Here is a 25,191-nt window from a genome sequence, read left to right as displayed (position 1 = left end):
AGGATACAAAATTAATATGCAGATTACGGAGGATGGAGACACTCTCTGGCTCATCTTCCAGGACAGCTCCCTGGATGTCCCTTTAAGAGCTTGGCAGCTGGTGCACTGCAGCCCCTCTGATATCCTAACGATCCAGCTCAATGATTGAAATTGCCTGGAAGGCTGAAGATTCGCACCTGCATGAAGTTAACAGGGATTCATGGGCCTTTCCCGGCCCCAGTCTCTTGGTATCTTATGTTTTCATTTCATGCGTTCAAACATAAGGTCAGCCCAGAAGAGGAAAGCCGTCACATATGCCAGCTCTGAAGGCAGAGGGTGGCCCAAGAGCAGGTGGGTGATGGGTCTGCCCTACGCATAGCCTCCAAGGGGGCTCATCTCCTGGACAGGAGCTTCCCTGGGGTCGGCAACGATAGTACTGCCCGTGGCTGTGGATTGACTGGGCATCCTGAACCAGGCACTGAGCTGGCACTTCCCACACCCAGCTGGGGCTGGGGGTCGCAGAGGGTCAGACACAACTGAAGCGACCTAGCAGGTATGCACACGGAGATGCTAGGGGCCTGTAGAGCTGATGTAGGGGCTTCCTTGGAAGAGGTGCCTTGCAATGTGTTTTGCTGGGGGGCGGTGGGAGAAGCAGGGGGAGGAATCAGACCCAAGCCTGCCTGACGTTAAATTCCAGGCTGCAGAGTAGATAGTGTTAACATTAAGACCTCCCACCCCTGGGAATACAGAAGATTCTCCCAGCACATGAGATCTGGCATCTGAGTGCTTGGGGAAGTTCTAGGTTTATCTGAACGGTGAATGGCATGACTGTTACCCTAAGGGCACAAGGACCCAGAAGCCTTGCCCTCCACAGGTTTTCCTCCTCATTTCATCTTCAGCACCTCAGAGAAGTCAATTTCCAATCACCAAGTTAACGAGTAACACGGTTGCCCCCACCAGGGGCAAGGTTCAGGCATATGCTCTCACTGAATGCTGGATTGGGCAGGAGGATTGTGGGGGAAGGTGAATTCTGCCTCTGCATGGAGCCACCAGCATGGACACGGTCCACTGCCTGGAGTTTGATCAGCAGAGCCCTCTCGTCAGCAGGGAGGCCAGGAACTCCCTTGTTCCAGGTGGTGAGGAGGCTCCCCATCTGTGTAGCATCCTCTTGTGGAGAATGAGCTGGGGCTCGCCTCACGCGGGGAGCTTCCGAGCCAGCAAAGATGGCAAACAGTAATTGCAGCGAGTCTTTGGGGGAAATGAATAAATGGACTTGTGCAGGAGCGAGTGACATGTGCTAGAGGCTAGGATTTACCTGTGACCAGGAGCTGATCCCAGGACCTCTTGCACTCAAGGTGAGGTGGGCTGAGTTTGCTCCATTGCCACTGAAGAACCGGGACTGGGAAGGTGGGCTGTGTGTCTGGAGCTGCGTGCGTTTTGTGCCTGCAGGTAGAGAGGGCGTGTGTTTCTGCACACTCAGATGTGTTGTGTAGTTACCAGAGCAGGTGGCTGTTGTCTCAGAGGTCCTGGGTGTTGCTAGACTCAGCAAGCAGGTGGCATTCTTTTGCCTCCCCACCCCTTGCCGTGCCCTTCAACAGGGGTGGAAAACAAACAGCAGCAAAGGCGCGCGCGCGCACACACACACACACAGACACACACACTCACTCACTCCATCATGCTCCTCCCCCTACTTCCCCCACCCCACCCCCCAGCAAAACACACTGTGAAGCACCCCTTCCAAGGAAACCCCTACATCGGCTCTACAGGTCCCTGGCATCTCATGTGCATGCCTGCTAAGTCGCTTCAATCATGTCTGACTCTTTGCGACCCCATGGACTGTAGCCCGCCAGGTCCTCGGTCTATGGGATTCTCAAGGCAAGAACACTGGAGTGGGTTGCCATGCCCGGGGAATCTTCCCAACCCAGGGATCGAACCCTCATCTCTTATGTCTCCTGCATTGGTAGGCAGGTTCTTTACCACTAGTGACATCTGGGAAGCCTTGCACTTTTGCGTGGGACAGCCATGAAGCCACACACAAGTCCTCACTGCAAAGAAGCACCTGGGGTTGGGCATTAGCTCTCCTGGGCGGTGGTCTCTTTACAGGGAGATAGGTAGGGTGTATTTTAGGATGAGTTCCCTGGGAAAAGATTCTGGGCTGAAGATTTGAGTGCAGGAAGCGTCTTAGCATGCCAGGAACACCTGGGAGGGAGGGAGGGAGGGGTGCAGGGTTGGGTGGAGGGGGAAGCTGGGCTGCAGCGCCATAGGAGCAGTGGCCTGGGCCAAGCCCGTTGAAGCTCGGATAACTCTTCAGAGATGCTGCTCACCCGGGGGTGGGGGGGGGGGGGGGGCGGGCAGCCAGGCCTTTGAAGCTTGGGGTGGACTAGTTCCTGGATGTGAACTCCCCACCGGGGTAGGGGATGGTGTGACCTGGTGCTCCACAGCTCCCTTCAGAGAAGGGGTTCATGAGGCTTCTGCAGGCAAGGTTCCCAGCCTGGGGAGAACCAGTGCCAGGAAGCTGAAGGCAGGGATCTTCGCCGGCATCAGCAGGTGGCCTGCACCACGGTCCAGACCGTATCATTGTCGACTGCCCACACCCTGAAAATGTGGAAGAAAATGTCCTTGTGCCGCTTCTACCACCGTTGTTATCAGTAGTTAATTGCTGACTTGTTTTAGAATGCTGCCAGGCCTGAGTTCTTCGCCTTGGGTGTCCAAGCGCTGTATCTTTGAAGTCAAAGGAGAAAGCTTTCCCCTACCCTTTAGGCATGTTCTCTACCCTCTTCCCTCTCTCTCTCTGTTTTTTTTTTTTTTTTTCTTTCATGTTGTAAATGGTAGGGCTCCCTTTTCCCTGTTTTTAAAAATTAATTTTTATTGGTGTACAGTTGCTTTACCAGGCCATGTTATTAATGGTGGGTTTCTACTGTACAGCAGTGAATCAGCTATGTGCACACCTATATCCCCTCGTCTTTGGATTTCCTTCCTATTTGGGTCACTACAGAGCACTGAGTAGAGTTCCCCGTGCTGCCCAGCAGGTTCTCATTAGTTATCTGTTTTATATTCAGCTGTGTCCCAGGTGGGCTCTTTACCATTAGCACCACCTGGGGAGCCGTATCAATAGTGTGTATGTGTCAGCCCTAATCTTCCAATTACTCCCACTCTCACTTCCTCCTCGGTATCCGTATGTTTGTTCTCTTAATCTCTCTCTCTCTCTCTTTTTTATTTTTGGCCTGGCCACATGGCTTGTGGGATCTCAGTTCCCCAGCCAGGGACTGAAGGTGGGCCATGGAGTGAAAGCCCAGAATCCCAACCAGTTGGCTGCCAGAGGCGCCCCGCTTAATGGCTCTTTGATGTCTTTATCCTTTCTTGTATTCTGCTACCCCAACCCTACCCCAGTCTCATGGAAATTTGCTCACGTGCATGGTGTAGCCCTCCCCTCTATGGCCCCTGCCAAACTACCAGGGTGATGCCACTAAACACGGGTTGGGAAGGACAAGTCATCTCGGGAGCGGGTTCCAGCACCTCCCTGAGTACAGGAGCAGAGGGAGGGGCTGGGGTGGGGGCCCTGGGGCCACAAGCAGAGGCCTGGAAGAGCTGGCCTGCTTCCTTCTGCTCTGAGGGCCTGAGCCTGCCTGGGTATGAAGCGGCTTAGACTTGGTCTCCGCCCTGTTTCCTCCGGTGCTTTCCCATCCACGGGGCATGCTTCTGAATGGGACCCTCTTCCTCTCTGTGCTGGTCCTCAGTTCCCCCTCGGCCAGATCCCCAGCGGGACGACACAGGGGTTTCCAGCAGGGGTGGGGGGTGCAAAGCGGGGGAAAAGGGCCTCCAGGGTGATGCTTCTGCCTTTGGGTATGACAGCTGAGCCCTGGCAGAGTCCCAGTTCTCTGTCCTGGCATTGTTGAGTTGGTGCTAAGTTGGGCATTCTTAAAGAGTTGGTGCTAAGTGCTATCTTCTGTAGCCTGCACTTAAGAGCTAGCACGTGGGACTGTGGCATCTGCACGTAAGTGCTTTTCACAGAGTGGGTGTCAGTGGAGTCTCATAACCCCTGAAGGAGCATCATTTTCTCCACAAAGGAGGAAGCCAGGTCTTAGGGAGCTTGTCTGAGGCTTGGAGCAAGTACATAGTAGAGCAGGGTTCAACCTCAAGTCACTGATTCCAAAGCTTGTGCCAGAAACCCTTTCACTGCACACCTTGAGTGTAGAGACTGTTGGATGTCGCATCCTACAAGGTCAGAAGAGGCGCATAAAGTGGCCATCCCACTGTACTTCTGTATACAGAGTCTACATCTGTGCTGAGAGTGATGCTACACAAACTTCCTATCTTTCCATGCCAGGGGTTCTGGGACTAAGGACTGGTCTCCGCTCTGAGTCTCCTCTTCTGGGGTCCACCACCGAGGAGATACTACTCAGTAGCTAAGTTCATGAGCCAAGTACGGAGAAGAGGATGGATTGCTGCCCCACCTCCCAGGCCCTCCCCTGCCCCGCTAGCTCCCCCTGCTGAAAGGGAGGCAGCGACCTGAACACCGCAGACGGAGCGGCAGCAGGTCTGTTTGGGTGAGGCGCAGCTCCCAGGGTCCATTCCAGTGATGAGCATCAGAGCCATCCCAGCGAGAAAGTGACGCGTGGAGAAGGGCAAGGGGCGGCTCGAGGGCCCTCCTTTGGGACCTAGGCAGGAGGCTGGGGCCTGAGATGACTGGGTAATGCTGTATTTCCTCCTTTCTCCCCTGTCCTGCTCCAGGAGTCCCTTGAAAAGGGGCCTCTGATGGTGATTGATGATTTCCAGTGTCCTCCGGAAGGGGCTGGGCATGGTGCCGCGGCATCCATGGCATTTCTAGAGACAATATGAGTCAGTGTCCATCTGCGCCAACCTGTAAGGCTTCCAGGGCGGCTTGCAGGAGGTGGTGTTTTTCTCGGGAGCACTAGTCTGCCAAGCTGTTCTCCTTCCGATTATTGTGGGAACCTCCACTGGTCAGGTGTCAGCTCTGGGGGTATACCGGACATCCTGATGCCAGTGACATTGGCGTGAAGAGTGAGAAGACGGGTTAGGGAGAGGCATGTCTTATTTAGTCTGCCCAGAAGTGTACAGCAGACCGTGTTTTGAGCAATGGGGTGAAGGCCCGGGGTTTGCACCGGGTGCTATGACCTGCATGTGTGTGTCTGTTGAATTGCAACACACATTGTATGTTTGCCCGTGTGCAGGGGAGCATGATTTCCAGTGTGGGCCGCCTGGAGGAAGAATGTGTATGTGATACACTGCAAGGACCTGGGGAGGACTGCATGGGTACGGAGACACTGGGCATGAGCGAAGGCATCACACAGCACGGTGGAGTGGCGACCTGCACTCTGCGGGGAACGTGGAACTTGTGAGAACGTGGGAACAATGGAACGTGCAGAGCAAAGCGGTGCGTGCAAGGGAAGCAGCACACCCTGGATGAACTCGGGTGAGTACTGACAAATGTCTGCTTAGGGGGAGCTGGCCTGCCTGACCAGGGGGCTGGAGTCTGGGGTGGAGGAGAGATGGGGGCTGGGGGGAGGCACTAGAGCAGCACTTCTCAACTGAGGGCATTTCTCCCGCCTCCAGAGGACAGCAGGCCATGTCTCGAGGGGTTGTCACAACTAGGCAGGTCTTCCCAGGTGGCTCTAATGGTATAACCCACCTGCTAATGCAGCAGACTTAAGAGATGTAGGTTCGATCTCTGGGTCGGGAAGATCCTCTGGAAATGAAATGGCAACCCACTCCAGTATTCTTGCCTGGGAAATCCCATGGACAGCGAAGCCTGATGGGCTACAGCCCATGGGGTTGCATAAGAGTCGGATACGACTGAAGCGGCTAGGCACGCACACAACCAGGCACAGGGAGCTACCTAGTGCAGAGAGGTCCCGGATGTTGCTCAGCCTCCTACATGGACAGGGCCGCCCCACGACAGATCAGCCAACCCAAAGTGTTTGTGGTACTTGGCAGGAGACCCGTGCAGTATAGCAGAGGCTGGTCTGATGGGCAGAACCACCTCTGCTGACAACGCAGTTGACACTAAGGGGAGGTCCAGCTCCCCAGTGCTGGGGGTGGGAGAGAGGAAGTGAAGGGGCAGGGGGGATGTCCAGCCCTCCCCCATCCCCAGTTCTGCCCAGTGACAGTTTCTCTAGGCTGGTGTTGGGAGGAGGTTCCCTGCCTTCACAGAGGACTGGAAAGGGCCATGGTGGGTGGTGGCAGGTGCTGGGGGAGGTGGATAAGAACCTTAGCAGGAAGACTTGATGGGCTTGGTGCCTTTTGCCCATTAAGTTTCAACATAGATCTTCCCCATGTGATACCGCGCATGTGTTTCTTTCTTTGTAATATTCACTTATTTGGCTGTGCTGGGTCTTAGCTGCGGCATGTGGTATCTAGTTCCCTGACCAGGGATTGAACTTGAGCCCCCTGTACTGGGAGTGCAGAGTCTCAGCCGCGGGACCACCAGGAAGTTCCTATGTCCTCTCTTCCAAGTCCCCATCAGCGCTGAATTGACTGCTCCCCCGGCCGAGTTCCCATCATGCCCTGCGGCTCTGTCCCCAGCACTTCTGTGTAGCATTGTGACTGTTGTTTTGTTGGTTGGCATTCCCCACCAGACTGCTCCCAGACGGCTGTGTTCATCCCTGGGCCCCCAGCCCCTGACCTCGCCAACCGAGCACCTGAGATGTGTGGGGACGCTTTGTTGACAGAATAGACAAATGCGCGGTTTCAGTGGATACATCAGCAGCTAACATGTTTTTGTCTAAGCACTTATCTTTCCTGGGGGATACCACCTTTCCCCACTCTTTGTGGCCCCAGAGTTCTAATTTTTTTCCTGTTGAAGTATAGCTCATTTACAATGTCGTGTTAATTGCTGCTGTACAGCAAAGTGAGTTAGTTATATACAGATATATGCATACGTGCCTTTTCATATTCTTTTCCATTATGGTTTATCACAGAGTATTGAATACAGTTTCCTGTGCTATACAGTAGGAACTGTTGTTTGCCCATTCTATTAATATATATGCCAGTTTGCGTCTGCTAAGCCCAAACTCTCGATCCATCCCTCTCTTATTCCCGCTTCTCCTTGGCAACCACCCATCTGTTCTCGATGTCCCTGATTCTTTTTCTGTTTCGTAGTGTGTCATATTTCTGCTCATTTGTGTCATGTATTAGATTCCACAGATAAGTGATATCATATGGTATTTGTCTTTCTCTCTCTGACTTACTTCACTTAATATGATAATCTCTAGTTTCATCCATGTTGTTGCAAATCTACTGGCCCCCAAGTTCTGGTGGGATTTGGGCCAATTCAAGGTCTTCAGTGGGTAGAGGGAGGCTTCTCTGCTGTTTCCACGGATGCTGCAAGGATATAGGTTTAGACTTGTTAGCAGTCATGGTTCCCACACATGGAGAAAGCCTGTTTGGGAATAAGGCCACTTCCCACGGGCAGCAGAGGTGGAGACGGGGCAAGGACATCTTTTGAGCCCCTGCATCTGGCCGTGTCTGAAGTCAGCCATGCCTTTGGAGTTGCCAGTGTTTGCTTCGTGTCAGGGTTCTGACCCTTAGCATGACAGGTGCTCTGAGTAACACAGTGATGCTGCCTGGGGGCAGAGCCAGTCTGGGACCTTCCTCTCATGTCCCCCCACCCCCCTCCAGGCTCCTGAATGATAGATGCGCACCTGCTGACTTCAACCCATGGGGCAGAATCCTTCCGGCCAGGGGCTCCTGCCTTAGAGCAAATCCGTGTTTGACTGAGGTCACACTAAGGTGAGGGATTGTTGAGGGAGGGGCCTGACAATGAAAATAATGAACCATAATATAGTGAGATAGTAGACTGAGAGCAGGAGGAGGATTTCCAGACACTAGGAAGGGTCTGTTGTGTTGTGTGACTTCATCTGGTCACATCCTCCCTTCAAACCTCAGTTTCTCAACTGCTCCTGACTGTCTCACTGGGTGAATGTAAAATTCAGATAAGATCGATTAATTTGGGTGAATTCTTTTTTTTTTTGGATGTGGACCATTTTTAAAGTCTCTATTGAATTAGTTGCAGTATTGCTCCTGTTTTATGTTTCGGTTTTTTGGCCAAGAGGCATGTGGGATCCTAAGTTGCTAAGTTGTGTCTGACTCTTTGCAACCCCATGGACTGCAGCAGGTCAGGCTTCCCTGTCCTTCGCTATCTCCCAGAGTTTGATCAAACTCATGTCCATTGAGTCAGTGATGCCATGCAAGAACCTTGCCCTCTGTCCTCCCTGACCAGCGATCAAATCCACACCCCCTGCATTGGAAGGCAAAGTCTCAAGCCCTGGACCGCCAGGGAAGTACCAGGTGAAAGCATTTGATAATCTCACTGGGTTTAGAGAGTGAAGGGACCAGAGATTCACTGGGAAGGACAGATGAGCAATTGCTGAGGGGAAAGGATGGAAGAGAATGCTGCCTGGAAGTGGCCACCCCCACCGAAGACTAAAGGTGGGTCAGTTCAGCTCAGTCATGTCTGACTCTTTGCGACCCCATGGACTGCAGCAAGCCAGACTTCCCTGTCCATCACTAAAACCGGGAGCTTACACAAACTCATGTCGATTGAGTCAGTAATGCTATCCAACCATCTCATCCTCTATCATCCCCTTCTCCTCTTGCCCTCAATCTTTCCCAGCACCAGAATCTATTCCAATGAGTCATTTCTTCACATCAGGTGGCCAAAGTATTGGAGTTTCAGCTTCAATATCAGTCCTTCCAATGAATATTTAGGACTGATTTCATTTAGGATGGGCTGGTTGGATCTCCTTGCAGTTCAAGGGACTCTCAAGTCTTCTCCAACACCACAGTTCAAAAGCATCAATTCTTTGGCACTCAGCTTTCTTTGTAGTCCAACTCTCATATCCATACATGACTACTGGAAAAACCATAGGTTTGACTAGATGGACCTTTGTTGGCAAAGTAACATCTCTGCATTTGAATATGCTGTCTAGGTTAGTAATAGCTTTTCTTTCAAGGAGCAAGCGTCTTTTAATTTCATGGCTGCAATTACCATCTGCAGTGATTTTGAAGCCCCCCCAAATAAAGGTGGGTGGGGCAAAAAGAGAGGTGGTCTGTCCTGCTCAGGCTGGAGCCCTGATGAGGACTGTGTAGCTGGCCAGGTGACAGGTGATCACGCCCTACCTTCACTACCCTTCTAACCGAGAACCCAGGTAACAGACCCCACCAAGATCCTTCTATTTCATTCTCTGGGAGGGTGACCACTGGGTAGACTGTTCCTATGGGGGGTGCAGGCATAGCTTCTTTTCCTCTTGCCTCTGGGTCTGCTAGCTGAGCTCATGCTTATTGCTTTCTGTAGTTTATGTGGGGGGGGGGATGGAGAGGGAGTGGTGACCTTTGCTCTTTGACAGGTCAAGCTTCAGGACTGGGACCCTGTCTAGCTAATCTAGGGACAGGGGCTCCACCTTCTGTTCTCACAGGCTAAGAGTAATCATGCTTCGTGTTGGATGAATGCTGCTGCTGCTAGGTCGCTTCAGTCGTGTCCGACTCTCTGCGACCCCATAGACGACAGCCCACCAGGCTCCCCCGTCCCTGGGATTCTCGAGGCAAAAACACTGGAGTGGGTTGCCATTTCCTTCTCCAATGCATGAAAGGGAAAAATGAAAGTGAAGTTGCTCAGTTGTGTCCGACTCTTAGCGACCCCATGGACTGCAGCCTACCAGGCTCCTCCGTCCATGGAATTTTCCAGGCAAGAGTGCTGGAGTAGTCATCCCCAAAATGGCAACCCACTCCAGTGTTCTTGCCTGGAGAATCCCAGGGATGGGGGAGCCTGGTGGGCTGCCGTCTATGGGGTCGCACAGAGTCGGACATGACTGAAGCGACTTAGCAGCAGTAGCAGCAAGCTAGGTGTTAGTTACAGCACCTCCCTGTGAGATGGGATCATCATACCCATTTCAGAGGGGAGGAAAGTGAGGCTTCAGAGGATAGGTAAAGAGCCCAGGCTTAGCTAGAAAGGGGGGGGGGCAGTGGGATTTAAATGGTAAAATGCTGTGAAAGGAAAACAGGGCATCATTTTGGGGTTATGATCTTTGGAGTAGAAAATAAAACTTTAGAGCTTCCCTGGTAGCTCAGTGGTAAAGAAGCTGCCTGCTAATGCAGGAGACATGGGTTCCATCCCTGATCTGGGAAGATCCCACATGCCATGAAGCATCTAAGGCCATGTGCCACAACTACTGAGCTTGTGCTCTAGAGCCTTAGAGCTGCAATGACTGAAGCCCACGTGTCTAGAGCCTGTGCTCCCCAACACAAGAAACCATTGCAGTGAGAAGTCCACATACCACAAGGGAGTAGTTCCCACTCACTGCACCCAGAGGAAAGCCCGTGTAGCAACAAAGACCCAGCGAGCCAAATAAATACATAAAATTATTTAAGAAAAAAGAAAATTTTAAATCCCAATTTTGTACTTGCCAAGCACTTCATATTTATTATTTTTGTTACTCTTTTCAAATAATCCTATAAAGTAATTTCCCCCCATTTTGCACCTGAGAAAACGGGTTTCTCAGGAAAGGGAAGGTTTGTATGAAAATCTACTCGGAATACGTGGTGGAGCTAGACTCTGAATCCAGTCTGGCTGTTCCCAGGGCTAATACTCTGGAATCTTGCTTCCTGGAACCGATTCCAGGGGCCTCTTTGAGGGCACAGGACTCTTCTCTGGGCCCAGGGCTTTTTTGGCTGTCTCTTGATTCTCATAGTGGAGCTGCCTAACATTTTCGCTAAACCAGTCCCGGGTGCCCAGGCCCAGATCCAGAAAGATTTTGTGGGAAAGGCTGCCACCTTGTGGCCAGACAGCAAGCATGTACCAGGAGGAAGCAAGGGTTTAGGAGGGTGGGGCTTGGGCAACAGGTGAGGTCAGTCTCTGGAAAGACTGCAGCTGGTGCAGACTTGGTTTTGGAGGACTGCCCCGCAGTTGGAGGGCCAGCTTGGGCCTCAGAGGGAGGGTTCAGGCTTCCCAGCAGCGTCAGGATGGATGGTGGGGCTTGGCTGTGGGCACACTGGATCAGAATTTTCCTGCAAAGTCCTGACATGAGCCCATCAGAGGAATCCTGAAGGTAAGCCTAGGTTAGACTTCTCCTTAAGCCCTTCTGAGGCACTGGTTCTTTTACCTGTGTGGAGAGGCCATGTTGGTGTCTGTGACACTTCCCCTGCAGGACACCCTCGGAGCTTCTGGACTGAATCCTGCCGAAGCTCGACCCTGTACCACACGGTCCCCAGCTCTGAGAGAGATACAGAGCCTCCTCCTCTCTCCAAAACCTAATCCTGTGTCTCCTCCTCATCTGGGCTGTTACACGGGGGCTGATGCAGCCTCCCAGACTCTGTTCTTTCTGCTCCTCTCCCCTCTCCACTTTGCTGGTTAAAGGATTTCCTAGTAATATTTCTCCCCAGGTGCAAGAGCCTTGCGCTTCCCTGGTGGCTGAGACAGTGAAGAATCCGCTTGCCAGGCAGGAGACGCGGGTTCAGTCCTGGAGTCGGGAAGATCCCCTGGAGAGGGGAATGGCAATCCACTCCAGTATTCTTGCCTGGGGAATTCCAAGGACGGAGGAGCCTGGTGAGCTACAGTCCATGGAATCGCGAAGAGTCAGACATGACTTAACGACTAGACAACAAGAGTCCCGCTGCACACTCCTCGCGGTATGGAAGGGGGCGTGCGGCTTCTTAGCCTGGTCTCCTTCCTGCCTCACTCCGACATCGGTGTCTGAGGCCACGCACCTCCTGTTGGGGCTGCAATCAGCACTTCTCCCCTGGCTGCAGGTTCGCATCACCTGGGAACTTCAGAATCTGCCCCCGGCAGCCACGCGCCCTCGAGATCCTGCTCTGATTGGTCTGGGCCCTGGAGGTTGTGGGCGTGTTCAGAGAGCTCCACGTGGCCGGGAGGGTCCTCGTGCGCAGCCATTGCTCTATGCTTTGGCAAGTTCTCGCGGTCAGCTTATGACTTTCTTCTCACTCCTGCAACCTATTTCTTAGTCCGGGCAGCCCTCTCACCTTCTCTTCCCCACGTTCTCGTCCCTGTGAGTACCCAGCTCTAAGCTCGTGGACAGAGCTTGTGGTCCTCTTCCCCGCCTGCACTGTTTGGGGCATCACTTCTGTGCCAGCGTCGAGCCCTCTCTGTCCCACAGATTGACTTGTGAGTTAGTCCTCACGCTTTAGACCATGAGATTTTGGACCACATTTTATTTCTGTTTGTAGTCCAAGCTTCTGACGGTGCCCGGGAAGACCCTGTGTTCGGTGACTGGGAATGTCGACGAATGACTGAATGGACAGCCAGACTCCATGTTGCTGAGATCTCCGAGCCTTTCCGAAAAGCCGTGAGCAGCGCTCAGTTCCTGAGGTATGTGTTCCTGTGTCCTGGGCCTGGGAGGGAGGAGGGGCACCCTCGAGTAGGATTTGAGGGCCAGTTTTCTCCATCTTCCTTCACAAGCTGCATAAAAATCTCTTACCCCTGGTATGAACAGGTCATGCCCCAAGTCTACTTTTAGAAACTCTGTGCTTGGAGCAAAGATTTAGAAATCATAAAAGCTAACATTTACTGGGGACTTACCATGTGTTGGTGATATATGCAATTTCATTTAATCATCCCAGCAGCCCCGTGTTTATCAGCCCTGATTTATGGGTCAGGAAACAGAGGCTCCTAGATGCTGCCTTATGTGGCAATGACTGCTTAGACTCATGAACATCTGGTCTCCTCTTCCTGGATTCCTAGTCAGACTACATTGTCTAAATGTCCTTTGCAGTAGGAAGGTCCATGGAACCCCTCATGGAATGTGAGTGGAGGGGATGAGTATACATCCAAGTGTGGCCCATTATAAATAAAGTAGTTACACATGTGCTCTTGGCACTACTTCAAAGATTCTGAGGATGTAGAAGAAGGTAGAGCCACAAGATGGAAGGAGCCTGGGGTGCCCATTGGGGCAGAGCCATTCTCACTGCTGGCCCACAGTGGACAACTGCACAAGTAAGGATTCAGCATTTTCTGTCTTAGCTTATATTGGGTGTCTCTCTCTCTTTTTTTAAACTTACTTGGCTGTGTCAGGTCTTCGTTGTGGCATGAGGAAGTTTTAGTGGTGGCATGTGGACTCTTAGTTGTGGCATGTGGGATCCCTGACCAGGGATTGAACCCGAGCCCCCTGCATTTGGAGCACGGAGCCTTAGCCGCTGGACACCGGAAGTTCCTGGGTTTATCCCTTAAAGCAGCTAATGCTATTTACCCCAATTAATACATGTAATTTCCCAAAGGGCTTTCTTGGTGGCTATGATGTTGTTGAATGACAAAGAACTAGGATTGAATGATAATATCATGTAGAGCACATTACACTGTTCTTGGCATGTAGCTATAAAGAATCTGCCTGCAATGCAGGAGACACGTGTTCCATCCCTGGGTTGGGAAGATCCCTTGGAGAGCTAATGGCTACCCTCTCTCGTATTCTTGCCTGAGAAATCCCATGAACAGGAAGCCTCGTAGACTCTCATCCAGGGGGTTGCAAAGAATCAGACATGACTTAGTGACAAAACAACGTAAATGAACCTTCCCAAGCCCTGTGTTTCATGAGTGGTCAAGTTAGGATTTGTTCCCATCAAGCTGACTTCAGAGTGTACACTCTTGTCCCCGAAAGGCCTTTCTGGAATTGTCTTTCAGTGTGCAAATACTGATTTGGCTGAAAAATTTGTTCAGGCTTTTCCGTGAGATGTTATGGAAAAAAGTATGGCCAACCTGTACTTTTGGAAGAGGTGAAACATTTTATGCTGGTCATTCTAGGTCTGGGTCAAGGAAAGACAGAAGTTTTTTTTTTGTTTGTTTGTTTGGTTTTTAAGACCATCTCCTTCTCCTGTATTATGAGTGTGCATGTTGTGAGGGGCTGGGCTTGCCTGGGTATAACAGAACACTGATGGATAATTCAAAGATGGCTGGCACAGAAGAGGAGAGTTTCACATTCAAGGGAGACTCTGGTGACATGTGACTGCCTGTGTGCTGCGCTGTGAGCCCACCCTCTTTGGTCTGCCTGCTCCCCCCCGCCCCCTGCCCCCTGCCCTGCCATGAGGCTGGTGAGGTTGGGCAAGCTCCCACCGCCTTGTTGCCTGAGATCCCCTCCCCGTCTTGGTGGCCCCACTGGCTGCATCTTCCCTGGAGAGGCAGGGCACAGCAGTTGGTCCCCATGTGGTTGGGATTCAGCCTGGCTTTATGACCAACTGGAGGCTGTTCTGTGGGCACAGATCCAAGGGGTCCTGACACCAGTCAGATTAAACAAGGCAGCTGAACCAAGCACACGGGAGGACCTGTGTCCTGCTTCCTGTTCTTCTAAAAGAAAATAGGGAAAGAAAGCTTTACATGTGCTTCTTTTTTAAAGGTATTTAAAAAATATTCATGTTATTTGACTGCGCTGGGTCTCGCTTATGGCATGTGGACTCCTGGGTCACAGCCTGTGGGCTCTAGTTCCCTGATCAGGAAGTCAAACTAGCCCCCCTGCATTGGGAGTGCAGTCTTAGCTACTGGACCACCAGGGAAGTCGCTACACATGCTTCTGAGAAGGAACTTCTCTGCTGTATCTTTGTTCTCCTGTTTGATTCACTCATCACAGCTTGCTCTGCTGCTAAGAGGGCCGTGGGATCTGATACACCATGGCCTCTCTAGCCTGGCCTCTCTTCCCATCTCCTTCCACCTGGGGAAGCCACCCCTGGTCAGGCTAGAGAATTGAAAGGCAGTGATGGTTCAGAAACCTTGGAGGGCTCAGGGTGACATGCCACCCGGATGTGCGGGAGGGGTTTGGGAATCAGCCGCAGCTGGGCTTCAATCATTCCACCACCTCCCAGCCTGTGACAAGCAGCCTCAGTTTCTCCACTGGCAAAGTGAATGATACTAGGAGCTTGTCTTTGCAATCGGTCCACTCAATTTGTTTCCTCCTTGATGGCCAGCAACCTTCCTTGTTATCTCACACAGACGATTGCATCAGCTCCCCCGCCTGATCACACCACATTCAGAGAACTTGTTGATGAGATTAAAGCAGACTCCCTGTTTGTAATTAAAAAAAAAAACAAAACCCAGTCTTTAATCAGGGTGTTTTCTGAACCTTGAAAGCCTCTTCTGTTTTCTGGCCTGACAGTGTGACCACTGTCCCTTTGCACGTACTGTTCTCTGGGTCTGGGATGTGTTCACTTCTTTTCATCTGGTTAACTCCTCCTTAACTTTCAAATCTCAGTAACTTCCTTTGCATTCTCAGTCTAGGCCACATCCCCAGCTAAGTGCTTTTATAACTTTGTAAATCTCTCCTTGGTATTGACCCCTGTCATTTTACTTTATAGTGTAACTACTTGACTGCTGTCTGTTTGCATTCCTGGCTGTAAGTTTCATGAGATTAGTGCCCCTATTCATGTCACCTCCTTTATCCTCAGAATTTACCATAGGGCCTAGCATATAGTAAGCTCTCAGAATAATGCTGGTGAATGAAAAAAAGAAGAATTGAATGAAAATATTGTGTGTAGAGCACTTAGCTCTCTTCTTGGCATGTAGTAAATATAAAAAAATGGGGCTTCCATGTTGGCTCAGACAGTAAAGAATCTGCCTGCAATGTAGGAGGCCTGGGTTCAATCCCTGAGTCAGGAAGATCCCCTGGAGAAAAGAATAGCTGCCCACTCCAATATTCTTGCCTGGAGAATTTCATGGACAGAGGAGCCTGGTGGGCTACCGTCTACGGGGTTGCAAACACTGTTCTTGGCATGCAACAAGCATTAATAAATATGAGCTCTTAATGATAGTATTACTATTCTGACTGTGGGACTGGTGGGGAAAAATTCATCCAAATCATAAGTGTTCTTCTGATGTATATGTGTGGCTGAGTCCCTTTGCTATTCACCTGAAACAACCAAGACATTGTTAATTGACTATACCCCAATACAAAATGAAAGTTTAGTTTGGGAAAAAGAGAAAAAAAAACTTTTATTAAAAAAATGGTCTTCTGACTTTGGTTGCCCCAAGTTGGCAAGTTCTGGGGTGAAGTGATCTAGTGTGGAGGAAAATCTACACATATGCGCACACACACAGAGCCACACAGACACATGCAGGTCTCCCACGGGGACAGCTGTGTTTGACTTCAGTTTCCTGGCAGCACCTTCTAGAACTAGAATGTGGCAGCAGGCAGAAGGCTGACTGTCCCAGGAGTCCTGGAGGAACCATCCAGGCGCCAGTGGGCCTGAGGGTCTTCACCACCCACTGGTCCCAGGCCCACACTCTCCTCCTCATCTCTGCTCCATGCAGAGTGGGGCTGCAGATGTTGCGAGAGATCACTCTAGAGAAGCTTGGAGAACAGGGGATGCCTCTAACGAAGAGTCCCCCGAAGTTCAAAAGTCCCTATCTGCCTGAGCATCTTGACAAGATCCCTCTTTCCTCCGGCTTCTCTAGTGGCTCAGATGGTAAAGAATCCACCTGTAATGCAGGAGACCTGGGTTCAATCCCTGAGTTGGGAAGATCCCCTGGAGAAGGGAATGGCAACCCACTCCAGTATTCTTGCCTGAAGAATCCCATGGACAGAGGAGCCTGGTGGGCTATAGTCCGTGGGGTCTTAAGCATCGGACATAATAGCGACCAAGCACACACACATACCCTTTTCTCCAGAACTTTTGACCTTGCCCTCACCGCAAAGCATTTCCACAGAAGACCAGTGTCCACAGGAGTTTTAGAGACTTTATTATGTATAAACAATTTAAACACTTTGCCATAAATTATCTTTGCCTGTCCCTAGTCTTTGCTTAGCAGCAAATTAAAATTAATATAAAAACTCGATGAACAAGTCATACATGTATATTACAAAAAAGTTCCTGTACCAAAGTTCTTATTAGACATTTTTTTATGTTTTTTTTTTAAACTTTTTTTTCTTGTTTTTTGTGGGTTTTTAAAATTTTTTATTTTCTCTCCTCGTGGTGACTGTCATGTGATTGTCTCAGTTTCTGGACCAAACAAACACACTAATAATTGTAAATCTCAAACAGTGATTGTGCCTCGAGGCTTAGGTATGTACAGGGTGATCTGAAGTGGTGCCCGTTTAGCAAAAGAGTGTCACGATGCCCACACCTCTACTGCAACTGATACCCACAAACTACAGAATCTAAACAGACTACACCCTGTAACTGCGTATTACTGTCCACAATGGAATCTTCAAAGACAAAAGAGTATGAAATTGATCTGTAGTGATTATAGCCACCCTTGGAATTAAATTTTACACTCTGCGCTCAAATAAATTAGCTCAGGCCAGACTAAATCAGGACCTGAGAGTTAAGTGCTGAACGGTATTATTTCGCTTCGATTTTTGATATTAATTTCCTTTTTTTTCCTTGTGTTTTTCTATTTTTTTTCTTTAAAAAGTTATTTCCAGTGCTCACTCTTTCACTTTTATCCCCCCCCTCCCCAGTCGCTACACACAAATCACCCCCAAAGTCGTGGTTTAAATGCACCTGTATTTGTTTAAACGAAAACGTCTGTAGTAATCTATCCAACGAGCAGTCTGAATCGTGGTCCTTAGCTGGTCCTGGGATGCTGGCCCTCACGGATGTCTGTGTGTCGCTCACGTGTGAATGAGTGAGGTAATAGAACATGAGGCCTTCTCATCTTCACGTCTCTGTTTCTCGGTCGGTGTGTGTGTGTGTGTGTGTATCTTGTTTGTTTCCTGTGTGCATATGTATGTTCTCGTTTCTTTTGAACATTTTGCGTCTCTTTCCGTCTCTTGGCTGCACAGACCCTAAACAAGTGGGTCATTATTTTAGGGGAACTTGGAACATGGTTGTGTGTTCGTCCATTTGTCTCTTTTGTGTTTTGTTTGTGTTTTTTATTTTTCCTCAGGAATTTTGCCGCCGGGCTTTAGTCTACTCCAGGAGGTGGGACTTCTTGTGTGGACAGTAGCATTTGAACTCAAAAAATGTGAGCCTTCTTGCCACTTGGTCTCCTAAAGCAGCCCGGCCTTTAGTGCCCCAGTTAGGTCTTCATCTCCTTAGGAGAGGAGATAACAGTGACTCCCGCTGAGCCATCCAGGCGAGGAATGGCAGCAGACGATTTTGTTACCTCTTTCCCATCTCGTTCTGTCTTAAAAACTGGATGTTGCTGCTACTGTCCGCCAGCTCAGGGTACTGCTCGACGGGAAGCACGTAATAGCCCTCGTAGCCCTGCACGCGGCCCGTGCTCAGCAGCTGCTGCTTCTCGCCCTCCGTCCACAGGCGGCTGCCCTCGCGGCCGTCCCTGGCTTTCTGCTGCTCCTTGGCCCAGGCCGTGCCCAGCGCCCTCTGCCTGGCCTGGTCCAGGACGCGGGCCTTCTCTTCGTCCAGGGTGTCGGGGGTGAGGCCGTAGCGGATGCTGAGCAGCAGCGTGGAGTACTGGAACTCGATGTTGGTGAACCTTCGAGTCCTACCGTTGACCAGCAGCGTGGGCTGCGACACGGTCACGTTCACCCCGCTCTCCAGCACCTTGCGGCCGATGGTGGTGCCCAGGGTGACCAGGTCAGCATCGGCTGAGCCGATCTTCACGAAGTAGTGGGTGTCCTTGCCCTCGATGCTGTAGTGCATCTTGTCCAGGTAGTAGGCGTTGTTCAGCACAGACGCCACTTTGCGGCTGTCCTCGCTGGCGATGCTGGACACGCCGGTGGTCACCCGCCCCTCCTTGATGGCGAACATGATGCCTTTGCCGATGATGGGCGTGGTGGTGGCGAACCAGTGGCCTGCTTTCTCGCGGATGCTGGCATGGAGCTTCTTAGAAATGACCTGCCCTTCAAGAGCCAGGAAGGCCTGGTTGTGCCTCTCGGTTGTCTGCTGGACACCTGTAATGAGCTGTGGGCAGAAGAGACACAGACAGCTGAGGGGGTGGGCTGGGTCCACCCTGTGCAGGCAGGGGCTGGGTCAGAAAGAGGAAGGCTGGGACACCCCTGCAAGAATGCGTCTTGTGTCTGTCATGATCAGAACTAAGAGAGCCCTACCTTTTGGAACTAGGACAGGCTGGCTTGTTTCCAGTGCTCTGATGGTATGGCCTTCCCACCTTGTAACTATAAATGGGGGTGCAGAGGTATAATACCTGACTGGCATCTATACCCAGGCCTACCCACTTACCGTGTCTCTCCATCATTGAGAAGAGAGAGTCATTTGGCCTCCTGATGGTTTAGCAGCTGCCTTATACATGTATAGGGGCTTCCCTGGTGGCTCAGGCCGTACAGAATCTGCCTGCAATGCAGGAGACCTGGGTTTGATCCCTAGGTTGAGAAGGTCCCCTGGAGGAGGGAATGGCTACCCACTCCAGAAGGGGATGTTCATTAACTTCCTTGAGTTGGCACTGTGCTACTCCAAGTACGGCTAGGAGCCGAGGCATCACCAGGACCCTCCCTGTTAGCAAAGACTAGAATCTTGGGCCTCCCTCCTGACCTGAGTCAGAAGCTGCATCTTAACAAGACCCTCTACCTGGTCTGCATGCATATGAATGTTTGAGAAGCACCAGGCTAAAGAGATTCCAGCTTTGTGGGCCAGAGGGAATATCCCCGGGCTTTTTGAGCCATTTGCTTTGGATCCTAGCCCTGCTTCTGCAGGGGGACAAAATCCCCATTATCTCCTTGGCCTTGAGTTTTCTACTCACAAATTACAACTCGTCTCAATTGGTGGTTGGGGGACAGGCTGGGATAATGGAGGAGGCTGTGCTGGGGAGGTAACGGCACTTAGATAAATGAGCGAAATGATGGCTATTCATCCAGTGAGTGGTCCCCACGGGGCAGAACTGTGAGAACACTGTTCTCAATTACCCGGCAGTTCCTCCTGGTCTCTCTCTAGTGACACAGTCTGGACAATTATTCAGAGCAGCTGAGACCTTTCAGAGGTTGATCGTGCCAAGCATGGGTTCTGCAGCAGGAGAGATCCAAACGCAGATGCCCACCCCTCCCATCCAATCGTGGCCGCGGTCTCAGCTGCACCCAAATTGAAACTGACCACCTCTCGGTCATCACCAAGAAACCCAAGCACAGATTATGTTCTGAAAACTCAATCTGTATACGTTTGGGCCATAAAACACTGAAATTTTATGTGAGGCATAAAAATGTTCTTTAATGGGACAGAAACTGCAAACCACCGTTTTATTACGTCCCATAAAAGCCAAAAGGGTTATGATCTTACAGGCAGTGCAGATGGTAGGTTGCTGCTAGATTTCTCAGTGCTGTTGTTAATCAAGGAGTGACTCAAGGGTACACACTGAACAGATAATGATACCACAATTAAGGTAATAATTGAGGTTGGGAAGAAATATGTGCTGTGCCAGACAAGTAACAGCACTGATGTCTGCTGTCTTGTGAAGCCACCAGGTTTCGTGCCCCTTTTATACCCAGCTCCAGTGTTTTCTGCTGCTACTGACGTGTCCTTGGCCCCGACATGGTTCTGTTTGCCAGAGGGAATGATGACGGTATTTCAGATTCTTGGCAGGGACCTCCGCTTACCTGTCCGCTCTCACTTGCTTGACTCTCTGACAGTTCATAGGGCGGAGGCACGAAATACATTTTGGCTCTTGGGAAGCCAGGAATTATGTTGCTGAGCTGAAATCCAAACATCACAAGCCAGCTTTTCACATCTATGGTGGAAACAGAAATAAAGACTTCTGAAATCACGATGGGTAGAAAGCCAGAGGGGATCTTAGAGAGAGAATGGAATAAAGTGGGATATTGAGTATGAAGTCCAGCAGGAGAGGGAGGCAAGAGCCTGTGAAGGTGTCCTGGTCTGGACCTAGAGCTGCTTTACCGGGGCTCTAGGAAACAGATGTCCTTCCAGACTTGGTCAGTTGACCCCAAACCCCCCTCCACGTGGTGATTTAGGACAGTGTTGCAGTAAGCTAGATCTTCCTTTGGAAGCCCGTGTTGTATGACCTTTGGCAAGTTCCTGGCCCTCTCTCAACTTCAGGTTCATCAGATATAAACTACTAATGTCATTGGGCTGTCGTGAAGGTTGAGGGAGAAAATTCATGTGGAGGGCTTATCAGGGTGCCTGGCATGTGCCTTGTTCAGTCACAATGAATTCCTTCATTTGGCAAGTACTTCAGTATTGATGGGCCAGTCAATGTGCTTAGAAGCTAGAGATGCAATGATTGGAAACGTGTAGATGTGATGATTAATACTGTGCAGGACCTCCAGGCAGGGGCTGCTGCACCGAGCCTGGCTCATTATGAAAGGGGGGGTCCCTGAGTGTATGCAATGCAGAGAGTCACCTGGCTCCTGAGACCCTTTCCTCAGGTGTCTATTCTTCAAACAGAGGTCAAGAGAGAGCTCATCTGTGCTCAGAATACAATTGCCCTTTCCTGCTAAGGCCTAGCGGAGAAGGCAATGGCACCCCACTCCAGTACTCTTGCCTGGAAAATCCCATGGATGGAGGAGCCTGGTAGATTGCAATCCATGGGGTCGCTAAGAGTCAGACACAACTGAGTGACTTCACTTTCACTTTTCACTTTCATGCACTGGAGAAGGAAATGGCAACCCACTCCAGTGTCCTTGCCTGGAGAATCCCAGGGATGGGGGAGCCTGGTGGGCTGCTGTCTATGGGGTCGCACAGAGTTGGACACAACTGAAGCGACTTAGCAGCAGCACCTAAGGCCTAGGGTTGGGTCGGCTCCATTGTCACGCTCCATCTCTATTCCTGAATTCCTTCCTCGTGATTTCATTATACAAGCAGTCAAGGCTTCCAGTATCCTGGCCTCTTAGTTTTTTGGTGATCCTCCACTTACTAACTCTCCTGCTCCTCCTTTGGAGCTTGTGATCATCAGCAATTCTACCTCAATTTCACAGGCATCAGCTTCTGACCACTGCCTGCACTCTCTCTAGTTTACTCTCTTTTGTAACCTCATGCCTCATACTCCCAGAACGTCTCCCTTCCCTAGGACCTTCAACCCAACCTAAACTACTTTTCCCATCCCCCAGCTTCTTCATCTGTCTTCTCTTCTTACCTAGCATGCATTCCACAGTCAGTCATTAGAATCATTCCCTTGTGTATATTCTCAGATCCTTTGCCTCTTTCTCATTTCATCACACTTGCTTGGTGAAATCATGGAAGGCTCCTGTTTGTCCCTGTTGCAGCTGAATGTGGCAGCAGAAATGAACGAAGCCACACTGACTGGTGTTAAATTCCTGACCGTGAACCCCAACTGTGCCTTCCTGATGCCTTGTAATCTGACCATATCCCCTTTTTCCATTCAGTCCTTCTCCCATTCTCCCGGGTGATTGGCTACTTCTCATCTCTCCTAAAACATCCCACACCTTCCTCACTCTAGCAGCTGCCCTTTAATTCCTATCTGAGAAAACTGATGCGGTCGGGGGGAATTTCCATAAACGCTCATCATGTTTACCAGCCTACCAGCATTAGTACCCATATTCTCTCTTTCCTTCTGTTACTCCACATGAGCTGCTGGAAAAAACCCTCCGCTGGTGTAACAGGTCACCCCATCAACATACGAACATGCCACTAAGTACGCACCTTTAAAATTCCTCTGTTGGCGGTCCTTCTCCCTTTAGTCACCATACGTGTCTCACCCCCTTTATAAGAACTTCTCAAACTCAAAATAATTCTCTAGACACAGGAACTCCCATTTCTCTCCTTTCAATCAGGCTTTGCTCCAAAGATGCATTAAAACAACACTTGTCAAGGTCACACATGACCTCCATGTTGCTGAGTCCCATGCTGACTGTGGTCCTCATCTTACTTTGACCTGTGGGAAGTCTTTGACAAGCTGAACGCTCCTGCATCTCTCTCTGTTTTAGCCTTGTGGACAACACACTGTCTTGTCCCTCTCCCACCTCTGTGGCTACCTCTTGTCCCTCTTTGGTTCCTCCTCATCCCTCTGCTCTGAATGCTGGGATGTCCTAGACGCAGTCTGTGAACTTCTTCTCCACTCTCTTTTTCCCAGACATGGTGATCTAATCCAGTCTCAGGGCCCTCAAAACCATTTTTCCTTCCTTCCAAGTTTGAGATAATATTGACATACAGAACCGTATAGTTTTAGACAGCATGATTTAACTTACATCATGAAATGATTAGTACATTCAGTGAATACCTATTGTCTCACAGAGATATAAAATAAGAGAAAAACATTTTTTTTTCCTCTTATGATGGAAACTCCAGGATGGAAAACATACATCAGTTTTAGCTATATTTATCATGTCATACCCATACATTCTATCCCTAGCCCCATCTATATTCTAAACCAGATCACCCTAAATATACTCAGAGTTAGCAAAAATGCACCTTATCATTTTCACATGGTGCCTTAATGGAGAGGAGAATGCCTAATAGAAACACTTGTCCATTATTTGATTTGATTACACAGTAAAGGATTCATACAAGGACATGTTTGTTTTTAAATAATTTACCTATTTTCGGCGGCACTGGGTCTTCTGCTTGGGCTTTTCTCTAGCTGTGGTGAGTGGGAGCGACTCTCTGCTTGCAGTGCTCAGGCCTCTCACTGAAGTGGCTCCTCTTGCTGCAGAGCGCAGGCTTTAGGGACACAGCTCCCGGGCTCTGCAGCGCAGGCTCAGTAGTTGTGGCACGTGGGCTTTAGCTGCTTCACAGCATGTGAGATCTTCCTGCATCAGGGTTTGAACCCATGTCCCCTGCACTGGCAGGCAGATTCTTTACCACTGAGCCACCAGGGAAGCCCCAGGACATGTTTTATTTGCACCTCAGTACCACTTGCATGCTGATGCCAACTCCAGAATTTATGTCTCCATCTAGGACTTCTCTCTCAATGCCCAGCCTCTGTCCAAACCTCAGCTCCTTGTTTTCCTCTCCACATCTGTCACAGTAGCCTTCCTTGATGATGGTAACTCCATCCTTTCAGCTACCATCCTGGACCAATTCTTTCTCACTCTCTGTCTAATCCATCCATAAATCCTCTCCTTTTTTTTTTTTTTTTTTAAAATTGAGGTAAATCTCATGTAACATAAAACTCATCATTTTAAAGTGCACAATTCAGTGGCTTCCAGTTACATTCACAATGTTGTGCAATCATCATTTCTGGAATTCATGAATTCTAAAACGTGCTCATCATCCCCTCAAAACCTGCATCACTATTAGTAGGCATTCTGCATTCTTCTTTCCCCTCAGTCCCTGACAACCACCACTGCTTTCTAGTCTCCATGGATTTGCCTTTTCTGGATATTTCATATAAATGAAATCAAAGAACATGTGGCCTTTCACGTCTGGCTTCTGTTGATTAGCACGTCATTTTCAAGGTTCATCCATGTTGTAGCATGTATCAGTATATTATTATTACTTATGGATCAATATTCTGTTGTTTGGATATATCCCATTTTGTTTATTCATTCATCAGTTAATGGATATTTGGGTAGTTTACACTTTTTTTTTTTTTACTATTATGGATAATCTATTATGAATATCCATGTACAAATTTATATATTTTTTCATTTACTGTCAGGGTTTTATTATTATTTTAGAATAACATTAAAAAAATGAAGTATAGTGATTTGTAGTGTTGCATTAGTTTCAGTAGAGCAAAGTGATTCAGTTATGTACATGCATACATATATCTTCTTTTTTTACTTTAGTTTTTATTTTATCTTGGAAGATAGTTGATTTACAGTGCTGTATCAGATGCACAGCTAACTGATTCAGTTATCCATATGCACCTATTCATTCTTTTTCAGATTATTTTCCTATAGAGGTTATTACAGAATATTGGGTAGCGTTCCATGTGCTATACAGTAGGTCCCTGTTGATTACCTATTTTATATATTAAAGTGGAGTTGCTCAGTCGTGTCTGACTCTTTGCGACCCTATGGACTGTAGCCCACCAGGCTCCTCTGTCCATGGAATTTTCCAGGCAAGAATACTAGAGTGGGTTGCCATTTCCTTCTCCAGGGGATCTTCCTGACCCAGGGACTGAACCCAGGTCTCCCGCATTGCAGGCAGATAATTTACCATCTGAGCCACCAGGGAAGCCCATTTTATGTATAGTAGTTGTTATTTAGTTGCTAAGTTGTGTCTGACTTTGCTGCCCCATAAACTGCAGCACTCCACGCTTCCCTGTCCTTCACCATCTCTTGGAGCTTGCTCAGACTCAGGTCCATTGAGTTGATGATGCCATCCAACCATCTCATCCTCTGTTGTCCCCTTCTCCTGCCTTCAATCTTTCCCAGCATCAGGGTCTTTTCCAGTGAGTTGGCTCTTAACATCATGTGGCCAAAGTATTGGAACTTC

At 49.7% G+C, this 25,191-nt stretch overlaps 1 protein-coding gene and 1 long non-coding RNA gene across 2 annotated transcripts in view; one reads left to right on the top strand and one right to left on the bottom strand.

Annotated features, from left to right (window-relative positions):
* Nucleotides 1-964: 964 nt before the first annotated feature.
* LOC105606741 (uncharacterized) overlaps nucleotides 965-25,191 on the top strand; it is a 76,472-nt gene continuing 52,245 nt past the window's right edge. Inside the window, exons 1-3 of the long non-coding RNA XR_003589475.3 lie at nucleotides 965-1,334; nucleotides 5,172-5,413; nucleotides 12,178-12,319. This is a non-coding gene — a long non-coding RNA (uncharacterized LOC105606741). The remainder of the gene's footprint in view (nucleotides 1,335-5,171; nucleotides 5,414-12,177; nucleotides 12,320-25,191) is intronic.
* TENM2 (teneurin transmembrane protein 2) overlaps nucleotides 16,644-25,191 on the bottom strand; it is a 1,394,720-nt gene continuing 1,386,172 nt past the window's right edge. The window contains exons 31-32 of the mRNA XM_060415963.1: nucleotides 20,433-20,563; nucleotides 16,644-18,792 (exon numbers count right to left, since the gene is read on the bottom strand). Coding sequence (XP_060271946.1) covers nucleotides 18,031-18,792; nucleotides 20,433-20,563 — 893 coding nt within the window. The 3' untranslated portion in view covers nucleotides 16,644-18,030. The remainder of the gene's footprint in view (nucleotides 18,793-20,432; nucleotides 20,564-25,191) is intronic.

The sequence above is a fragment of the Ovis aries genome, chromosome 5, assembly GCF_016772045.2.
Source record: "Ovis aries strain OAR_USU_Benz2616 breed Rambouillet chromosome 5, ARS-UI_Ramb_v3.0, whole genome shotgun sequence".
NCBI classification, from domain to species: Eukaryota; Metazoa; Chordata; class Mammalia; order Artiodactyla; family Bovidae; genus Ovis; species Ovis aries.
The sequence above is the reverse complement of the archived record's forward strand: the minus strand, read 5'-3'. Positions and strand labels throughout refer to the sequence as shown.